Below are 20504 nucleotides of genomic sequence, written 5' to 3' on the forward strand. Positions count from 1 at the left end.
GTTCTGTATTATCCAACGCAGTCCACCTTTTAGTAGTCAATGTTTTTTCAGCCAATGTTTTCAATACGTTGCAATGTTTTGGTACTAAATTTGTAAATACAGTAATTACTGTGGAGGCAGGGGCTGGGGGTTCATTTCAATTAACCTCCGCAACACCCTGATTCATTGTGAGTCTGGTCCTCTTTCATCTTCTTCTCTTCAGTCAGACCACTTAAGCATCCAGCGAAAGCAGCACCGACAAACCAACACCACAGTCGTAATTCTGCTGATCCCAGCAGTTCTAAGGCTTTATTATATACATCTATATACAATTACAAAGTCCATCGCTCATAGGACTCATGCTTTCCCCAGCAAGGCTAAAGCATGCCCTTTCTCTTTGCCGAGCGTCTGCCAACAACTCAAGCAGGCAACTCCCACATTCCAATCCCAGATGACAAATGTCCTGTCCGCTCTGCTGAGTCCGACCTATAGGCTCCGCAGGCTGTCAATCAAGCTGGCTTGTGATTAACCCATGTGCTGCTGGAACACAGATGCACAATCCAAACAGCAAACTATTGATCTAACGTGTTGTCGAAGGCTTTCATGGCCGGGATCACAGGGCTGTTGTATGTCTTTCGGGCTGTGTGGCCATGTTCCAGAAGTATTCTCTCCTGACGTTTCGCCCGCATCTATGGCAGGCATCCTCAGAGGTTGTGAGGTATGGATAAACTAAGTAAGGAAAGGAAAGAATATATATCTGTGTAGAGTCCAGGGTGTGGCAAGAGTCCTTTGTCACTGGGAAGCCAGCATTAATGTTTCAGTTAATCACCCTAATTAGCATTGGAAAGGTTTTTGTCTCTTGCCTGGGGGCATCCTTTGTTAGTCATTAGCTGTGCTCTGCCCTCAGAGTGTTGGTTCCCATCCACTGTTTTGATTTTAGAGTTTTTTAATACTGGTAGCCAGATTTTGTTCATCTTCATGGTTTCTTCCTTTCTGTTGAAGTTGTCCACATGCTTCTTGTGGATTTCAATGGCTTCTCTGTGTAGTCTGACATGATAGTTGTTGGAATGGTCCAGCATTTCTGTGTTCTCAAATAATATAAAGTGTCCAGGCTGGTTCCTCATGTGCTCTGCTATGGCTGATTTCTCTGGTTGAATTAGTCTGCAGTGCCTTTCATGTTCTTTGACTCTTGTTTGGGCAAAGCTGCGTTTGGTGGTCCCAATGGAGACTTGTCCACAGCTGCATGGCATCCGGTAGACTCCTGCAGAGGAGAGATATTGATCTAACATTTCACACTAACAACAAATAACACCAACAATTACTACATGACATTACCGTACATTGAACTGCTTTTTCTGTCAATTTGTTGTAAAACATGATATTTTGTAAAATCATAATGTACTTTGACATTTAATAGGATTTTCCTTAATCCCTCCTTATTATCCAACATTTTTGCTTATCCAACGTTATGCCAGCCCATTTATGTTGGAGAAGCAAGACTCTACTGTATATGCATTTGTTCAGTCACAGCTTACTATGGTAATGGGGATGATGTTGTAATCACTTGCTGTTTGAGCTGGCATCCTTTGCTCATCTGGTTTTTTTGTGGGAATGAAAGCATCTCCTTGTTTTGGCCCAACTGCAGAGTGTTAAAATAAATGGCTGGTGGAGTGTCTCCCCTTTTGGTGCCATTTCTCTGAGTTCCACAACTGGACTAGGAGGGTTGAATGAAAAGTAATGCCTCCACCTTCGTAACTCCTCAGCAGATGGCAGTCCTGGTCTGCGGCAGGTTCTGGCTTGTTCAGTAGACTCTCCTCTCCAGTCCCCTTTGGCGGGAAGCCTTAGCATTGAACAGTTGTGTTGTTAAAGTATGCAGTATGGAACCCTGCACAGACGGTTGGTCAATGCGACTTAAGCAACGGTCAGTCACTGAATTCTTGACAGCAGAAGGTGTCGCCCCAAAGGAGATTCATCAAAGAATGCAAGCTGTTGATGGTGATTGAGTTGATGTGAGTCCTGTGAGTCGTTGGGTGAGGAAGTTTAAAGATGTTGAGGTGGGAACATCTGACTTGCATGACAAACAAAGAGTTGGACATCCTGTGACAGCAACCACTGAGTTTCACAAGCAAAAGGTTGACAGATTGATTCAGGACGATTGTCGTATCACTCAGAGAGAAATTCCAAGCATAATCAGCATTTCACAAGAACGTGTGGGTCACATGATTGCTTTGCTTGGCTGTCGGAAGATCTGTGCACGATGGGTCCTGTGAGACGCCGGTTGCGGAAACAGAGTGTCAACTTCTTCCGTGACGGCTTCAGAAAATGTGTTAATCATTGGCAGAAATGTATCCAATTGTTTGGTGATTATGTGGAAAAGTGAATAGTGATAGTTAAAGAGCACTTGCTAAGGATTATTTCTGCGTTTGATTTATTAAAATATTCCCATCCAAACCCAAGTAACGAAGGTGGAGGCATTACTTTTCATTCAACCCTCATACATCACTGTCACACTCAACCACAGACTCACAAATCGTTTTACTTCTCCCTCCCTCAGGCTTTGAAGATGGCTCACGCGGGGATCTCTCTCTCGGAGCAGGAGGCCTCTGTGGCCTCGCCCTTCACCTCCCAAACTCCAAACATCGAGTGCGTCCCAGAACTCATCCGGTACGTCATGTCCCGTCCAGAATCACTTTGGTGATGTTTGTGTAGAGGTCCCCCTTCCTGTTCATGTAACACACCCATAGAATCATAGAATACTGGAATACTGTGTCCAATTTTGGGCACCGCAGTTGAAGGGAGATGTTGACAAGCTGGAAAGCGTCCAGAGAAGGGCGACTAAAATGATCAAAGGTCTGGAGAACAAGCCCTATGAGGAGCGGCTGAAAGAGCTGGGCATGTTTAGCCTGCAGAAGAGAAGGCTGAGAGGAGACATGATAGCCATGTACAAATACGTGAGGGGAAGTCATAGGGAGGAGGGAGCAAGCTTGTTTTCTGCTGCCCTGCAGACTAGGACACAATAATAATAATAATAATAATAATAATAATCATCATCATCATCATCATCATCATCTTTATTTATACCCCGCCACCATCTCCCGGTGGGGACTCGGGGCGGCTTACATGGGGCAGAGGCCCAAACAACACAAGGACAAAATATAAACAACATAATACAATCACAATATAAAACAGATAAAACAGTAATGCATTGGAACAATGGCTTCAAACTACAGGAAAGGAGATTCCGTCTGAACATAAGGAAGAACTCATGTTCATGGTGGAGGCTCCATCTTTGGAGGCTTTTAAGCAGAGGCTGGATGGCCGTCTGTCGGGAGTGCTTTGAACACGATTTCCTGCTACTTGGCAGGGGGTTGGACTGGATGGCCCATGAGGTCTCTTCCAACTCTACTATTCTATGATTCTATGATTCTATAACTTCCTGGCTGTGAGAGCTGTTCAGCAGTGGAACTCTCTGCCCCAGACTGTGGTGGAGGCTCCTTCTTTGGAGGCTTTTAAGCAGAGGCTGGATGGCCATCTGTCAGAGGTGCTTTGAACACGATTTCCTGCTACTTGGCAGGGGGTTGGACTGGATGGCCTGTGAGGTCTCCTCCAACTCTACGATTCTATGATTCTATGAGTCCAAGAGTTGGAAGAGTCCCCAAGGACCATCCAGTCTAACCCCTTCTGCCAGGCAGGAAAACACAATCAAAGCCCTCCCGGCAGATGGCCATCCAGCCTCTGCTCAAAAACCAGAGACTCCGCCAGACTCCCGGGTGACAGCTCCTTGCCATTGTCTTGTCATTGCATCTGAGCATTGCGTGCATACAGTACGAGAGGAGGCCAGTCAGGAATTGCAGGGTTGTTGTATGTCTTTTGGGCTGTGTGGCCATGTTCCAGAAGCATTCTCTCCTGACGTTTCGCCCACATCTATGGCAGGCATCCTCACAACCTCTGAGGATGCCTGCCATAGATGTGGGCGAAACGTCAGGAGAGAATGCTTCTGGAACATGGCCACACAGCCCGAAAGACATACAACAACCCTGTGATCCCGGCCATGAAAGCCTTCGACAACACAGTCAGGAATTCTTTCTCGTATCTTTATGCTGCTCTCTTGTGGTTGCATTTGAGCATCACATGCATATTTTTTTTTACTTCTGGAGATCCTCACTCCAAAATGCGAAGGATTTTGTAGTTGACCCCACCAGTATTTTGAGTAGGCTAATGAAGGTTATCTGTGCCCAGTTTGGTCCAGATCCATCAAGCCATGTGCAAGCCTTTGTGAAACAAACATACATATAGTATCACATACATCCATACTTGCCTTGACTTCCACATGGAGAGATTGTGCAGTGTGCCAGGAAATGGTTGTCTCTGTTCATTCCTCTGCTGGCAAACGAGACTTTATGGATATTTCTCAAATGGCTGGTCTTCCTGTCCTTTCCTGGGAGACTTTGGGATTTGGAACATAGCTATTTTTCTCCCAAGCACAAATGATTGCCTTGGCAAGAGTTGTGGCGAGAGTGATTGCTTTTCTATGGGTGGCAATAGTGGTGTGAAGCCTTCTCCTCAGTTGAGGCCCTTTGAGATGATCAATGCCATGTTTAACATGTTCTCCTCTTCTCCGTTGCAGGCAAGGCCGTGCCGCCCTCGTGTCCTTCTTTGGGGTGTTCAAATACCTGATCCTGTATGGCATGCTCAACTCCATTGCTTGCTGCCTGCTTTATTGGGTACGTATTTGGATGCAGAAGGGGTGGCATCCTTCCATGCGCGCTCCATGTAGCTGTCATAAGCCAGAGAGAGCCCAACATCCAAGACATGGAAAACACAAAGTTTTCCGCCGTTGCGAGATCAACATACGTTTGGCCCCTTTTGGGCAGAGGGTCCTGGCGGGCTTTTAAGGTGCTCCAAAAGACCACAAAAGAGATACATGGCCTCCCCAGTGGGGAGAGTGATGTGTTTTTCAGGCAACCTTCAGACCTCTAAAAGTGACCTGCGGGTCATTTGGCTCCAAACCCACCCCTTGGAAATATGCACCAAGTGGAGGAGAATGACCATATTTCTTCAATTGTAAGAGGCACTTTAATTTCCGTACAACTGTCATAATTTTTTCTATATATATAAAAAATGTATTGTCCACTTGTACGAATGAGTTGTACTGTATTTCTTCAATTCTAGCAGCTTGTTCTTGGAGGCGTGTGTTTTCTTTCCTTTGCAGAAAATATGCTCCAAGATGAGACCAAATGAACCAGAATTTAGAATCCAGTAGTTTAAATTGGCTCTTCTCCTCCGAGGAGGGGTCCTGCAGTGCTGATTTTCAGAGTCATTTTTGGGATGGAAGAGGGGCTTCCCAGAAAAAAACGTTGTATTCAGACCAACATTTGTCATGAGCTTCTGCATTTTGAGCCCAGTTACCTTCATATCCTTTGTCTTATCACCACCACAAATAAAAGGGTTTATTTCTAGGACTGCATCTGGAGTTAAAAAGATATATTTGCAAAAGTGCAGCTAGATGCAGACCTGGAATCGGAATGGGAAAGCTGAAACTATCCTAAGAACATCAGGCTAAGTAAAGAAGACCCATCGTAGCATAGTGATTTGCGTGGTCTGAGAGACCTGGGTTTGAATCCCTCTTCAGCTATGGATGCCCGTCGGTGACATTGGGCAAGTTACACAATCTCAGTCCTAGAAAACCTTATATACGGTCTCCAAAAATCAGAAATGCCTTGAAGGTGAAGAGAGAAATCCCTGACAGGGGACCTCATAGGTCTCCTCTGCTCCATGTGCCCAGAGGTCAACAGGGGGTCCTTGGTGAAGTGCTGGATGCATGCCACGCCTGGCAGTATACTCCAAGACGGGGAACCATCTTGCAAGATGGCCATGGACTCTGCCATACAAGAGTCCTTTTGACTGAGTCTTCTGTCTGATATCCATCAATGGAAACCTAATGTGGACCTTCTCCCTCCAACTCCTTTTCTTCTTTCAGCAAATACAGCTTCTTGGGAATTATCAGTTCCTCCTGCAGGACGGCATTGCCATGGTTGCCTGTCTGACAAGTAAGGAGTCCATTCATGGTCCTTCCTTCTCCCATTCCTCTCCCGATTCATGGTCCTTCCTTCTCCCATTCCTCTCCCCATTCTTGGTCCTTCCTTCTCCCATTCCTCTCCCCATTCTTGGTCCTACCTTCTCCCATTCCTCTCCCGATTCATGGTCCTTCCTTCTCCCATTCCTCTCCCCATTCTTGGTCCTTCCTTCTCCCATTCCTCTCCCCATTCTTGGTCCTTCCTTCTCCCATTCCTCTCCCCATTCTTGGTCCTTCCTTCTCCCATTCCTCTCCCGATTCATGGTCCTTCCTTCTCCCATTCCTCTCCCCATTCTTGGTCCTTCCTTCTCCCATTCCTCTCCCCATTCTTGGTCCTTCCTTCTCCCATTCCTCTCCCGATTCATGGTCCTTCCTTCTCCCATTCCTCTCCCCATTCTTGGTCCTTCCTTCTCCCATTCCTCTCCCCATTCATGGTCCTTCCTTCTCCCATTCCTCTCCCGATTCATGGTCCTTCCTTCTCCCATTCCTCTCCCCATTCTTGGTCCTTCCTTCTCCCATTCCTCTCCCCATTCCTGGTCCTTCCTTCTCCCATTCCTCTCCCCATTCTTGGTCCTACCTTCTCCCATTCCTCTCCCGATTCATGGTCCTTCCTTCTCCCATTCCTCTCCCCATTCTTGGTCCTTCCTTCTCCCATTCCTCTCCCCATTCTTGGTCCTACCTTCTCCCATTCCTCTCCCCATTCTTGGTCCTTCCTTCTCCCATTCCTCTCCCCATACTTGGTCCTACCTTCTCCCATTCCTCTCCCCATTCTTGGTCCTTCCTTCTCCCATTCCTCTCCCCATTCTTGGTCCTTCCTTCTCCCATTCCTCTCCACATTCTTGGTCCTACCTTCTCCCATTCCTCTCCCCATTCTTGGTCCTTCCTTCTCCCATTCCTCTCCCCATACTTGGTCCTACCTTCTCCCATTCCTCTCCCGATTCATGGTCCTTCCTTCTCCCATTCCTCTCCCCATTCTTGGTCCTTCCTTCTCCCATTCCTCTCCCCATTCTTGGTCCTACCTTCTCCCATTCCTCTCCCCATTCTTGGTCCTTCCTTCTCCCATTCCTCTCCCCATACTTGGTCCTACCTTCTCCCATTCCTCTCCCCGTTCTTGGTCCTACCTTCTCTCATTCCTCTCCCCATTCTTGGTCCTTCCTTCTCCCATTCCTCTCCCCATTCTTGGTCCTACCTTCTCCCATTCCTCTCCCCATTCTTGGTCCTTCCTTCTCCCATTCCTCTCCCCATTCTTGGTCCTACCTTCTCCCATTCCTCTCCCCATTCATGGTCCTACCTTCTCCCATTCCTCTCCCAATTCATGGTCCTTCCTTCTCCCATTCCTCTCCCCATTCTTGGTCCTTCCTTCTCCCATTCCTCTCCCCATACTTGGTCCTACCTTCTCCCATTCCTCTCCCCGTTCTTGGTCCTACCTTCTCTCATTCCTCTCCCCGTTCTTGGTCCTTCCTTCTCCCATTCCTCTCCCCATTCTTGGTCCTACCTTCTCCCATTCCTCTCCCCGTTCTTGGTCCTACCTTCTCTCATTCCTCTCCCCGTTCTTGGTCCTTCCTTCTCCCATTCCTCTCCCCATACTTGGTCCTACCTTCTCCCATTCCTCTCCCCGTTCTTGGTCCTACCTTCTCTCATTCCTCTCCCCGTTCTTGGTCCTTCCTTCTCCCATTCCTCTCCCCATACTTGGTCCTACCTTCTCCCATTCCTCTCCCCGTTCTTGGTCCTACCTTCTCTCATTCCTCTCCCCGTTCTTGGTCCTTCCTTCTCCCATTCCTCTCCCCATTCTTGGTCCTACCTTCTCCCATTCCTCTCCCCGTTCTTGGTCCTACCTTCTCTCATTCCTCTCCCCATTCTTGGTCCTTCCTTCTCCCATTCCTCTCCCCATTCTTGGTCCTTCCTTCTCCCATTCCTCTCCCCATTCTTGGTCCTTCCTTCTCCCATTCCTCTCCCGATTCATGGTCCTTCCTTCTCCCATTCCTCTCCCCATTCTTGGTCCTTCCTTCTCCCATTCCTCTCCCCATTCATGGTCCTTCCTTCTCCCATTCCTCTCCCGATTCATGGTCCTTCCTTCTCCCATTCCTCTCCCCATTCTTGGTCCTTCCTTCTCCCATTCCTCTCCCCATACTTGGTCCTACCTTCTCCCATTCCTCTCCCGATTCATGGTCCTTCCTTCTCCCATTCCTCTCCCCATTCTTGGTCCTTCCTTCTCCCATTCCTCTCCCCATTCTTGGTCCTACCTTCTCCCATTCCTCTCCCCATTCTTGGTCCTACCTTCTCCCATTCCTCTCCCCATTCTTGGTCCTTCCTTCTCCCATTCCTCTCCCCATACTTGGTCCTACCTTCTCCCATTCCTCTCCCCGTTCTTGGTCCTACCTTCTCTCATTCCTCTCCCCATTCTTGGTCCTTCCTTCTCCCATTCCTCTCCCCATTCTTGGTCCTACCTTCTCCCATTCCTCTCCCCATTCTTGGTCCTTCCTTCTCCCATTCCTCTCCCCATTCTTGGTCCTACCTTCTCCCATTCCTCTCCCCATTCTTGGTCCTTCCTTCTCCCATTCCTCTCCCCATTCATGGTCCTACCTTCTCCCATTCCTCTCCCGATTCATGGTCCTTCCTTCTCCCATTCCTCTCCCCATTCTTGGTCCTTCCTTCTCCCATTCCTCTCCCCATACTTGGTCCTACCTTCTCCCATTCCTCTCCCGATTCATGGTCCTTCCTTCTCCCATTCCTCTCCCCATTCTTGGTCCTTCCTTCTCCCATTCCTCTCCCCATACTTGGTCCTACCTTCTCCCATTCCTCTCCCGATTCATGGTCCTTCCTTCTCCCATTCCTCTCCCCATTCTTGGTCCTTCCTTCTCCCATTCCTCTCCCCATTCTTGGTCCTTCCTTCTCCCATTCCTCTCCCCATTCTTGGTCCTTCCTTCTCCCATTCCTCTCCCCGTTCTTGGTCCTTCCTTCTCCCATTCCTCTCCCCATTCTTGGTCCTTCCTTCTCCCATTCCTCTCCCCATTCTTGGTCCTTCCTTCTCCCATTCCTCTCCCCATTCTTGGTCCTACCTTCTCCCATTCCTCTCCCCATTCTTGGTCCTACCTTCTCCCATTCCTCTCCCCATTCATGGTCCTTCCTTCTCCCATTCCTCTCCCCATTCTTTTGTCCTATCTTCTCCCATTCCTCTCCCCATTCTTTGTCCTATCTTCTCCCATTCCTCTCCCCATTCTTGGTCCTTCCTTCTCCCATTCCTCTCCCCATTCTTGGTTCTACCTTCTCCCATTCCTCTCCCCATTCTTGGTACTTCCTTCTCCCATTCCTCTCCCCATTCATGGTCCTTCCTTCTCCCATTCCTCTCCCCATTCTTGGTCCTTCCTTCTCCCATTCCTCTCCCCATTCATGGTCCTTCCTTCTCCCATTCCTCTCCCCATTCTTGGTCCTTCCTTCTCCCATTCCTCTCCCCATTCTTGGTCCTTCCTTCTCCCATTCCTCTCCCCGTTCTTGGTCCTTCCTTCTCCCATTCCTCTCTCCATTCTTGGTCCTACCTTCTCTCATTCCTCTCCACATTCTTGGTCCTACCTTCCCCCATTCCTTTCCACATTCTAGGTCCTACCTTCTCCCATTCCTCTCCCCATTCTTGGTCCTTCCTTCTCCCATTCCTCTCCCCATTCTTGTTCCTTCCTTCTCCCATTCCTCTCCCCATTCTTGGTCCTACCTTCTCCCATTCCTCTCCCTGTTCTTGGTCCTTCCTTCTCCCATTCCTCTCCCCGTTCTTGGTCCTACCTTCTCCCATTCCTCTCCACATTCTTGGTCCTACCTTCTCCCATTCCTCTCCCCGTTCTTGGTCCTACCTTCTCCCATTCCTCTCCCCGTTCTTGGTCCTACCTTCTCCCATTCCTCTCCCCGTTCTTGGTCCTACCTTCTCCCATTCCTCTCCCCATTCTTGGTCCTTCCTTCTCCCATTCCTCTCCCCATTCTTGGTCCTACCTTCTCCCATTCCTCTCCCCATTCTTGGTCCTTCCTTCTCCCATTCCTCTCCCCATTCTTGGTCCTACCTTCTCCCATTCCTCTCCCCATTCATGGTCCTTCCTTCTCCCATTCCTCTCCACATTCTTGGTCCTACCTTCTCCCATTCCTCTCCCCATTCTTGGTCCTTCTTTCTCCCATTCCTCTCCCCATTCTTGTTCCTTCCTTCTCCCATTCCTCTCCCCATTCTTGGTCCTACCTTCTCCCATTCCTCTCCCCATTCTTGGTCCTACCTTCTCCCATTCCTCTCCCCATTCTTGGTCCTTCCTTCTCCCATTCCTCTCCCCGTTCTTGGTCCTACCTTCTCCCATTCCTCTCCCCATTCTTGGTCCTTCCTTCTCCCATTCCTCTCCCCGTTCTTGGTCCTACCTTCTCCCATTCCTCTCCCCATTCTTGGTCCTTCCTTCTCCCATTCCTCTCCCCATTCTTGGTCCTACCTTCTCCCATTCCTCTCCCCATTCTTGGTCCTTCCTTCTCCCATTCCTCTCCACATTCTTGGTCCTACCTTCTCCCATTCCTCTCCCCATTCTTGGTCCTTCCTTCTCCCATTCCTCTCCCCATTCTTGGTCCTACCTTCTCCCATTCCTCTCCCCATTCTTGGTCCTTCCTTCTCCCATTCCTCTCCCCATTCTTGGTCCTTCCTTCTCCCATTCCTCTCCCAATTCATGGTCCTTCCTTCTCCCATTCCTCTCCCCATTCTTGGTCCTTCCTTCTCCCATTCCTCTCCCCATACTTGGTCCTACCTTCTCCCATTCCTCTCCCCGTTCTTGGTCCTACCTTCTCTCATTCCTCTCCCCGTTCTTGGTCCTTCCTTCTCCCATTCCTCTCCCCATTCTTGGTCCTACCTTCTCCCATTCCTCTCCCCGTTCTTGGTCCTACCTTCTCTCATTCCTCTCCCCGTTCTTGGTCCTTCCTTCTCCCATTCCTCTCCCCATACTTGGTCCTACCTTCTCCCATTCCTCTCCCCGTTCTTGGTCCTACCTTCTCTCATTCCTCTCCCCGTTCTTGGTCCTTCCTTCTCCCATTCCTCTCCCCATACTTGGTCCTACCTTCTCCCATTCCTCTCCCCGTTCTTGGTCCTACCTTCTCTCATTCCTCTCCCCGTTCTTGGTCCTTCCTTCTCCCATTCCTCTCCCCATTCTTGGTCCTACCTTCTCCCATTCCTCTCCCCGTTCTTGGTCCTACCTTCTCTCATTCCTCTCCCCATTCTTGGTCCTTCCTTCTCCCATTCCTCTCCCCATTCTTGGTCCTTCCTTCTCCCATTCCTCTCCCCATTCTTGGTCCTTCCTTCTCCCATTCCTCTCCCGATTCATGGTCCTTCCTTCTCCCATTCCTCTCCCCATTCTTGGTCCTTCCTTCTCCCATTCCTCTCCCCATTCATGGTCCTTCCTTCTCCCATTCCTCTCCCGATTCATGGTCCTTCCTTCTCCCATTCCTCTCCCCATTCTTGGTCCTTCCTTCTCCCATTCCTCTCCCCATACTTGGTCCTACCTTCTCCCATTCCTCTCCCGATTCATGGTCCTTCCTTCTCCCATTCCTCTCCCCATTCTTGGTCCTTCCTTCTCCCATTCCTCTCCCCATTCTTGGTCCTACCTTCTCCCATTCCTCTCCCCATTCTTGGTCCTACCTTCTCCCATTCCTCTCCCCATTCTTGGTCCTTCCTTCTCCCATTCCTCTCCCCATACTTGGTCCTACCTTCTCCCATTCCTCTCCCCGTTCTTGGTCCTACCTTCTCTCATTCCTCTCCCCATTCTTGGTCCTTCCTTCTCCCATTCCTCTCCCCATTCTTGGTCCTACCTTCTCCCATTCCTCTCCCCATTCTTGGTCCTTCCTTCTCCCATTCCTCTCCCCATTCTTGGTCCTACCTTCTCCCATTCCTCTCCCCATTCTTGGTCCTTCCTTCTCCCATTCCTCTCCCCATTCATGGTCCTACCTTCTCCCATTCCTCTCCCGATTCATGGTCCTTCCTTCTCCCATTCCTCTCCCCATTCTTGGTCCTTCCTTCTCCCATTCCTCTCCCCATACTTGGTCCTACCTTCTCCCATTCCTCTCCCGATTCATGGTCCTTCCTTCTCCCATTCCTCTCCCCATTCTTGGTCCTTCCTTCTCCCATTCCTCTCCCCATACTTGGTCCTACCTTCTCCCATTCCTCTCCCGATTCATGGTCCTTCCTTCTCCCATTCCTCTCCCCATTCTTGGTCCTTCCTTCTCCCATTCCTCTCCCCATTCTTGGTCCTTCCTTCTCCCATTCCTCTCCCCATTCTTGGTCCTTCCTTCTCCCATTCCTCTCCCCGTTCTTGGTCCTTCCTTCTCCCATTCCTCTCCCCATTCTTGGTCCTTCCTTCTCCCATTCCTCTCCCCATTCTTGGTCCTTCCTTCTCCCATTCCTCTCCCCATTCTTGGTCCTACCTTCTCCCATTCCTCTCCCCATTCTTGGTCCTACCTTCTCCCATTCCTCTCCCCATTCATGGTCCTTCCTTCTCCCATTCCTCTCCCCATTCTTTTGTCCTATCTTCTCCCATTCCTCTCCCCATTCTTTGTCCTATCTTCTCCCATTCCTCTCCCCATTCTTGGTCCTTCCTTCTCCCATTCCTCTCCCCATTCTTGGTTCTACCTTCTCCCATTCCTCTCCCCATTCTTGGTACTTCCTTCTCCCATTCCTCTCCCCATTCATGGTCCTTCCTTCTCCCATTCCTCTCCCCATTCTTGGTCCTTCCTTCTCCCATTCCTCTCCCCATTCATGGTCCTTCCTTCTCCCATTCCTCTCCCCATTCTTGGTCCTTCCTTCTCCCATTCCTCTCCCCATTCTTGGTCCTTCCTTCTCCCATTCCTCTCCCCGTTCTTGGTCCTTCCTTCTCCCATTCCTCTCTCCATTCTTGGTCCTACCTTCTCTCATTCCTCTCCACATTCTTGGTCCTACCTTCCCCCATTCCTTTCCACATTCTAGGTCCTACCTTCTCCCATTCCTCTCCCCATTCTTGGTCCTTCCTTCTCCCATTCCTCTCCCCATTCTTGTTCCTTCCTTCTCCCATTCCTCTCCCCATTCTTGGTCCTACCTTCTCCCATTCCTCTCCCTGTTCTTGGTCCTTCCTTCTCCCATTCCTCTCCCCGTTCTTGGTCCTACCTTCTCCCATTCCTCTCCACATTCTTGGTCCTACCTTCTCCCATTCCTCTCCCCGTTCTTGGTCCTACCTTCTCCCATTCCTCTCCCCGTTCTTGGTCCTACCTTCTCCCATTCCTCTCCCCGTTCTTGGTCCTACCTTCTCCCATTCCTCTCCCCATTCTTGGTCCTTCCTTCTCCCATTCCTCTCCCCATTCTTGGTCCTACCTTCTCCCATTCCTCTCCCCATTCTTGGTCCTTCCTTCTCCCATTCCTCTCCCCATTCTTGGTCCTACCTTCTCCCATTCCTCTCCCCATTCATGGTCCTTCCTTCTCCCATTCCTCTCCACATTCTTGGTCCTACCTTCTCCCATTCCTCTCCCCATTCTTGGTCCTTCTTTCTCCCATTCCTCTCCCCATTCTTGTTCCTTCCTTCTCCCATTCCTCTCCCCATTCTTGGTCCTACCTTCTCCCATTCCTCTCCCCATTCTTGGTCCTACCTTCTCCCATTCCTCTCCCCATTCTTGGTCCTTCCTTCTCCCATTCCTCTCCCCGTTCTTGGTCCTACCTTCTCCCATTCCTCTCCCCATTCTTGGTCCTTCCTTCTCCCATTCCTCTCCCCGTTCTTGGTCCTACCTTCTCCCATTCCTCTCCCCATTCTTGGTCCTTCCTTCTCCCATTCCTCTCCCCATTCTTGGTCCTACCTTCTCCCATTCCTCTCCCCATTCTTGGTCCTTCCTTCTCCCATTCCTCTCCACATTCTTGGTCCTACCTTCTCCCATTCCTCTCCCCATTCTTGGTCCTTCCTTCTCCCATTCCTCTCCCCATTCTTGGTCCTACCTTCTCCCATTCCTCTCCCCATTCTTGGTCCTTCCTTCTCCCATTCCTCTCCCCATTCTTGGTCCTTCCTTCTCCCATTCCTCTCCCCATTCTTGGTCCTACCTTCTCCCATTCCTCTCCCCATTCTTGGTCCTTCCTTCTCCCATTCCTCTCCCCATTCTTGGTCCTTCCTTCTCCCATTCCTCTCCCCATTCTTGGTCCTACCTTCTCCCATTCCTCTCCCCATTCTTGGTCCTACCTTCTCCCATTCCTCTCCCCATTCTTGGTCCTACCTTCTCCCATTCCTCTCCCCATTCTTGTTCCTTCCTTCTCCCATTTCTCTCCCCGTTCTTGGTCCTACCTTCTCCCATTCCTCTCCCCATTCTTGGTCCTACCTTCTCCCATTCCTCTCCCCATTCTTGGTCCTTCCTTCTCCCATTCCTCTCCCCATTCTTGTTCCTTCCTTCTCCCATTCCTCTCCCCATTCTTGGTCCTACCTTCTCCCATTCCTCTCCCCGTTCTTGTTCCTTCCTTCTCCTATTCCTCTCCCCATTCTTGGTCCTACCTTCTCCCATTCCTCTCCCCATTCTTGGTCCTTCCTTCTCCCATTCCTCTCCCCATTCTTGTTCCTTCCTTCTCCCATTCCTCTCCCCATTCTTGGTCCTACCTTCTCCCATTCCTCTCCCCGTTCTTGGTCCTTCCTTCTCCCATTCCTCTCCCCATTCTTGGTCCTACCTTCTCCCATTCCTCTCCCCATTCTTGGTCCTTCCTTCTCCCATTCCTCTCCCCGTTCTTGGTCCTTCCTTCTCCCATTCCTCTCCCCATTCTTGGTCCTACCTTCTCCCATTCCTCTCCCCATTCTTGGTCCTTCCTTCTCCCATTCCTCTCCCCATTCTTGTTCCTTCCTTCTCCCATTCCTCTCCCCATTCTTGGTCCTACCTTCTCCCATTCCTCTCCCTGTTCTTGGTCCTTCCTTCTCCCATTCCTCTCCCCGTTCTTGGTCCTACCTTCTCCCATTCCTCTCCCCATTCTTGGTCCTACCTTCTCCCATTCCTCTCCCCGTTCTTGGTCCTACCTTCTCTCATTCCTCTCCCCGTTCTTGGTCCTACCTTCTCCCATTCCTCTCCCCATTCTTGGTCCTTCCTTCTCCCATTCCTCTCCCCATTCTTGGTCCTACCTTCTCCCATTCCTCTCCCCATTCTTGGTCCTACCTTCTCCCATTCCTCTCCCCATTCTTGTTCCTTCCTTCTCCCATTCCTCTCCCCATTCTTGGTCCTACCTTCTCCCATTCCTCTCCCCATTCTTGGTCCTACCTTCTCCCATTCCTCTCCCCATTCTTGGTCCTACCTTCTCCCATTCCTCTCCCCATTCTTGGTCCTTCCTTCTCCCATTCCTCTCCCCATTCTTGGTCCTACCTTCTCCCATTCCTCTCCCCATTCTTGGTCCTACCTTCTCCCATTCCTCTCCCCATTCTTGGTCCTACCTTCTCCCATTCCTCTCCCCATTCTTGGTCCTACCTTCTCCCATTCCTCTCCCCATTCTTGGTCCTTCCTTCTCCCATTCCTCTCCCCATTCTTGGTCCTTCCTTCTCCCATTCCTCTCCCCGTTCTTGGTCCTTCCTTCTCCCATTCCTCTCCCCATTCTTGGTCCTTCCTTCTCCCATTCCTCTCCACATTCTTGGTCCTACCTTCTCCCATTCCTCTCCCCATTCTTGGTCCTACCTTCTCCCATTCCTCTCCACATTCTTGTTCCTTCCTTCTCCCATTCCTCTCCCCATTCTTGGTCCTACCTTCTCCCATTCCTCTCCCCATTCTTGGTCCTACCTTCTCCCATTCCTCTCCCCATTCTTGGTCCTTCCTTCACCCATTCCTCTCCCCGTTCTTGGTCCTACCTTCTCCCATTCCTCTCCCCATTCTTGGTCCTTCCTTCTCCCATTCCTCTCCCCGTTCTTGGTCCTTCCTTCTCCCATTCCTCTCCCCATTCTTGGTCCTTCCTTCTCCCATTCCTCTCCCCATTCTTGGTCCTTCCTTCTCCCATTCCTCTCCCCGTTCTTGGTCCTTCCTTCTCCCATTCCTCTCCCCGTTCTTGGTCCTACCTTCTCCCATTCCTCTCCCCATTCTTGGTCCTTCCTTCTCCCATTCCTCTCCCCATTCTTGTTCCTTCCTTCTCCCATTCCTCTCCCCATTCTTGTTCCTACCTTCTCCCATTCCTCTCCCCATTCTTGGTCCTACCTTCTCCCATTCCTCTCCCCATTCTTGGTCCTACCTTCTCCCATTCCTCTCCCCATTCTTGGTCCTACCTTCTCCCATTCCTCTCCCCATTCTTGGTCCTTCCTTCTCCCATTCCTCTCCCCATTCTTGGTCCTACCTTCTCCCATTCCTCTCCCCATTCTTGGTCCTACCTTCTCCCATTCCTCTCCCCATTCTTGGTCCTACCTTCTCCCATTCCTCTCCCCATTCTTGGTCCTACCTTCTCCCATTCCTCTCCCCATTCTTGGTCCTTCCTTCTCCCATTCCTCTCCCCATTCTTGGTCCTTCCTTCTCCCATTCCTCTCCCCGTTCTTGGTCCTTCCTTCTCCCATTCCTCTCCCCATTCTTGGTCCTTCCTTCTCCCATTCCTCTCCACATTCTTGGTCCTACCTTCTCCCATTCCTCTCCCCATTCTTGGTCCTACCTTCTCCCATTCCTCTCCACATTCTTGTTCCTTCCTTCTCCCATTCCTCTCCCCATTCTTGGTCCTACCTTCTCCCATTCCTCTCCCCATTCTTGGTCCTACCTTCTCCCATTCCTCTCCCCATTCTTGGTCCTTCCTTCACCCATTCCTCTCCCCGTTCTTGGTCCTACCTTCTCCCATTCCTCTCCCCATTCTTGGTCCTACCTTCTCCCATTCCTCTCCCCATTCTTGGTCCTTCCTTCTCCCATTCCTCTCCCCGTTCTTGGTCCTTCCTTCTCCCATTCCTCTCCCCATTCTTGGTCCTTCCTTCTCCCATTCCTCTCCCCGTTCTTGGTCCTTCCTTCTCCCATTCCTCTCCCCGTTCTTGGTCCTACCTTCTCCCATTCCTCTCCCCATTCTTGGTCCTTCCTTCTCCCATTCCTCTCCCCATTCTTGGTCCTTCCTTCTCCCATTCCTCTCCCCATTCTTGGTCCTTCCTTCTCCCATTCCTCTCCCCATTCTTGGTCCTACCTTCTCCCATTCATCTCCCCATTCTTGGTCCTACCTTCTCCCATTCCTCTCCCCATTCTTGGTCCTTCCTTCTCCCATTCCTCTCCCCATTCTTGGTCCTTCCTTCTCCCATTCCTCTCCACATTCTTGGTCCTTCCTTCTCCCATTCCTTTCCCCATTCTCGGTCCTACCTTCTCCCATTCCTTTCCCCATTCTTGGTCCTACCTTCTCCCATTCCTCTCCACATTCTTGGTCCTACCTTCTCCCATTCCTCTCCCCGTTCTTGGTCCTACCTTCTCCCATTCCTCTCCCCGTTCTTGGTCCTACCTTTTCCCATTCCTCTCCACATTCTTGGTCCTACCTTCTCCCATTCCTCTCCACATTCTTGGTCCTACCTTCTTCCATTCATCTCCCCATTCTTGGTCCTACCTTCTCCCATTCCTCTCCCCATTCTTGGTCCTACCTTCTCCCATTCCTCTCTGTGGTTTTGGAGAAGTCACCGAGAAGACCTCTGCCTGATCCCAAAGCTCGCAATCTCTGATAACCCTTTGGTGGCCCTTATCTCTCTGCTCCTGGTCACCTTGCCCTTTCTCCAACCCTTTCCAAGGAAGGAGTGGAAACAGAGATGGAGCTTGATGATCCTGCCAGTCTGCCAGCCCCTCTGCCAGGCTCCAGCCTGGCTGTCCTTCCTGGCCCTTGGGTTTGAGGTCATTGTTGTTTCATAGGCTGGGGAAGCAGTAGGACTCCTTCCATCCGTCCGTCCGTCCATCCTTGCATGTGCCTCTCTCTCGCTTCTCTCCGCAGTGAGCCTGACCCAGGCCTACCCCAGGCTGGCCCCCTTCCGCCCCTCCGGGCGCCTCATCTCCCCACCACTTCTGGTCTCCATCATCTTCAGCATCCTCTCAGCCCTCGCCATCCAGACGTGTGGCTTCGTCTTTGTCAGGCAGCAGCCCTGGTATGCAGAGGTCCGCAGCTATGGGTAAGCTCTCCAGACAGGGGCCAAAGGGGTATCTGCACTATGGGATGGATGCAGTTTTGCAGCACTTAAACTGACATGGAATCCTGGGAGATGTAATTTGGTTTGATATTCATTTACCCTTCTCTGGGTGCATCGGTACTGGGGCATAAATTCTATTAGAAACCACATTTCACCACTATGGCTCAATACTATGGAGTCCTGGGAGTTGTTGTTTGATGAGGACCCAACACTCTTTGGTAAAAAAAAGCTTAAGACCTTGCAAAACTATAACTCACATGATTTCATAACACTGAACTATGACAGTTCAAGCAGTTGTCAAGCGACCTTACATATACAGAACAGGTACAGATCCCAAGGTGAGCCATTTTCATTTGGCTTTAGCTGCTCCTCAGGGGTTTCTTCCTAAGCACCAGATTTCCTTACACCTCTAGAAATAGCCTCCCTTTCCGCAGAGAAGAGCTTGCTAAACTATGTATTGCAACACATTTGTGTTTCAGCTGCAGTGTGTGGATGTGTTGCACAAACATAGGAATCTCTGAGTCTATGAGAGATAAGCAATAAAGCATATAATATATGAAATGAAAGGTTTTAATGAGATACAAGTCTCCTTTGTGGAGAGAAAAAGCAAGGTATAAATACACATAGTAAGCATAACAACACAAATAATAAATATAATTTTGAATATGCTTTGAAAGATTTTAACTGAATTTTTTTAATGCTGTTTATGTTTAATTCTGTTTTAATGTTTGTATATCAAGCCGTTTTGAATCCCCATTGGGGAGATAAATATAATAATAATAATAATAATAATAATAATAATAATAATGGATTTCGTAATCCAGCATATAGATCTTGTTTGCTGTGCCATACTATGTCTTTGTGTCAATAATAATAATAATAATAATGAATGGTGTCCACATACAATTTTATCTGTGTGTACATATGTCTTATAAGGGTTGGATTTACTTTTAGTTTTGCTACTAAAACCGTATTCCTGTGTCACGAAATGACGCATAGGTCTTAAAAGGGTGCCACCAACACGAAATGCTTGGGAAGCTCTTCCCCAGAGTCTGGTCCTTGACTCTGAAGGTCTCCATCCTGGGAGCCGTGATCCCAGCAGCACCTTCAGTCCTTTCAAGCAAACAAGGATCTTTTGGGCTCCAGCCTTGACTCCTGTTAAGCCCAAAATGTGTGCCTGGACACCAAAAGCAAGGGGAACGAGACAGAGAGTAGCAGGGTTGGGATGATGGAAGAGGCCATTTCTGGGGTCTGCCTTTCCTTCCAGGCCGTGCCCCACTGGAAACCACTCCTCCGAAGGCACATTGGCCGTAGGTCACCCGGTGCTGAGCTACGAGACCACCACCATCTACCACCTGTCCTGCCTCGACTGCTGCATCCTGGCCTTCATCTTCTGCAAAGGGAAGCCCTTCCGGAAGCCCATCTACACCAACTGTGAGTCCAGATCAGGGGGGAGCATGTGGGTCTTCCCAGTGTCTCCTGTCTGAGACTTTCGGCAAGACTCCTTCGGCATCTAATACATTTGCCTGGAGTGATAAGCAGTGTGGTATCAGGAGTGTTATTTCCTGGTGCCTTTCCTGGTCATAATCAATATAGACTTTGCATTTGTGAGGTTTTCACGTCTGAGATATTCTAGGTCAAAAGTCCTTCGCTTCAGTAGGGTTCATTATTATTAGGAATTCCTCTTCCTCAGAAGAGGAAGGGGAGCAGGAAAGTGTTCGTGAATCTGAGGGGCAGTTGGAATCTGAGGAGGAGATTTTGCAAGTACCCACTTTTCAGGAGAGGCGAAAGGAAACAGAGCAAAGACATCGTTCAGCTAGAATAGCTGCCAGAAATGCAGCTGAGTAATTGGGAACTGCCCTAACAGCTGTTTCTTAGATACCACTCAGTGGACCACCCTGGATCAATGCGCAGGGGATAGCCCTGACGGGGACAGTGCATCACCACAGTCACACTTATGTAATCATGCAAATGCTCCATCCCCAATCATAGACCAGGAGCAACAGGAACATCCTTGGGAGAGTAATGGGCTCTCGGATGTATCTCAATGGATTGTCATTGATGAATGCACTGGGGATGTTGAGGAGGAGGACAACACTTTACACCTACATGATTCACTTCAACAGGAACACTCTTCAGGGGACATACACACTGTCTTGCACAAAAGGGACCCTGTCAATCCTCAAAGGAAACAGGTCTTGGTAGTAGGTGACTCCCTCCTTAGAGGAACGGAAGCCATCATTTCCAGACCGGATGGGATGGCTCGAGAAACATGCTGCCTCCCGGGGGCAAAAATACACCATATCACTCAGAGGCTCAGCAGGCTCCTAAAGCCCCATCACCCTCTCCACCTT

The 20504-nt window shown here is 49.8% G+C and overlaps 1 protein-coding gene across 1 annotated transcript in view; it reads left to right on the plus strand.

Moving 5' to 3' along the window:
• The window catches only part of LOC103280848 (probable cation-transporting ATPase 13A5), a 63211-nt gene that overhangs the window by 33256 nt on the left and 9451 nt on the right, over positions 1-20504 (plus strand). Inside the window, 5 exon segments of the mRNA XM_062976947.1 lie at positions 2534-2643; positions 4607-4703; positions 5960-6029; positions 17958-18132; positions 19418-19584. Coding sequence (XP_062833017.1) covers positions 2534-2643; positions 4607-4703; positions 5960-6029; positions 17958-18132; positions 19418-19584 — 619 coding nt within the window.

The sequence above is a fragment of the Anolis carolinensis genome, chromosome 3 (genome assembly GCF_035594765.1).
Source record: "Anolis carolinensis isolate JA03-04 chromosome 3, rAnoCar3.1.pri, whole genome shotgun sequence".
Taxonomy (NCBI): domain Eukaryota; kingdom Metazoa; phylum Chordata; class Lepidosauria; order Squamata; family Dactyloidae; genus Anolis; species Anolis carolinensis.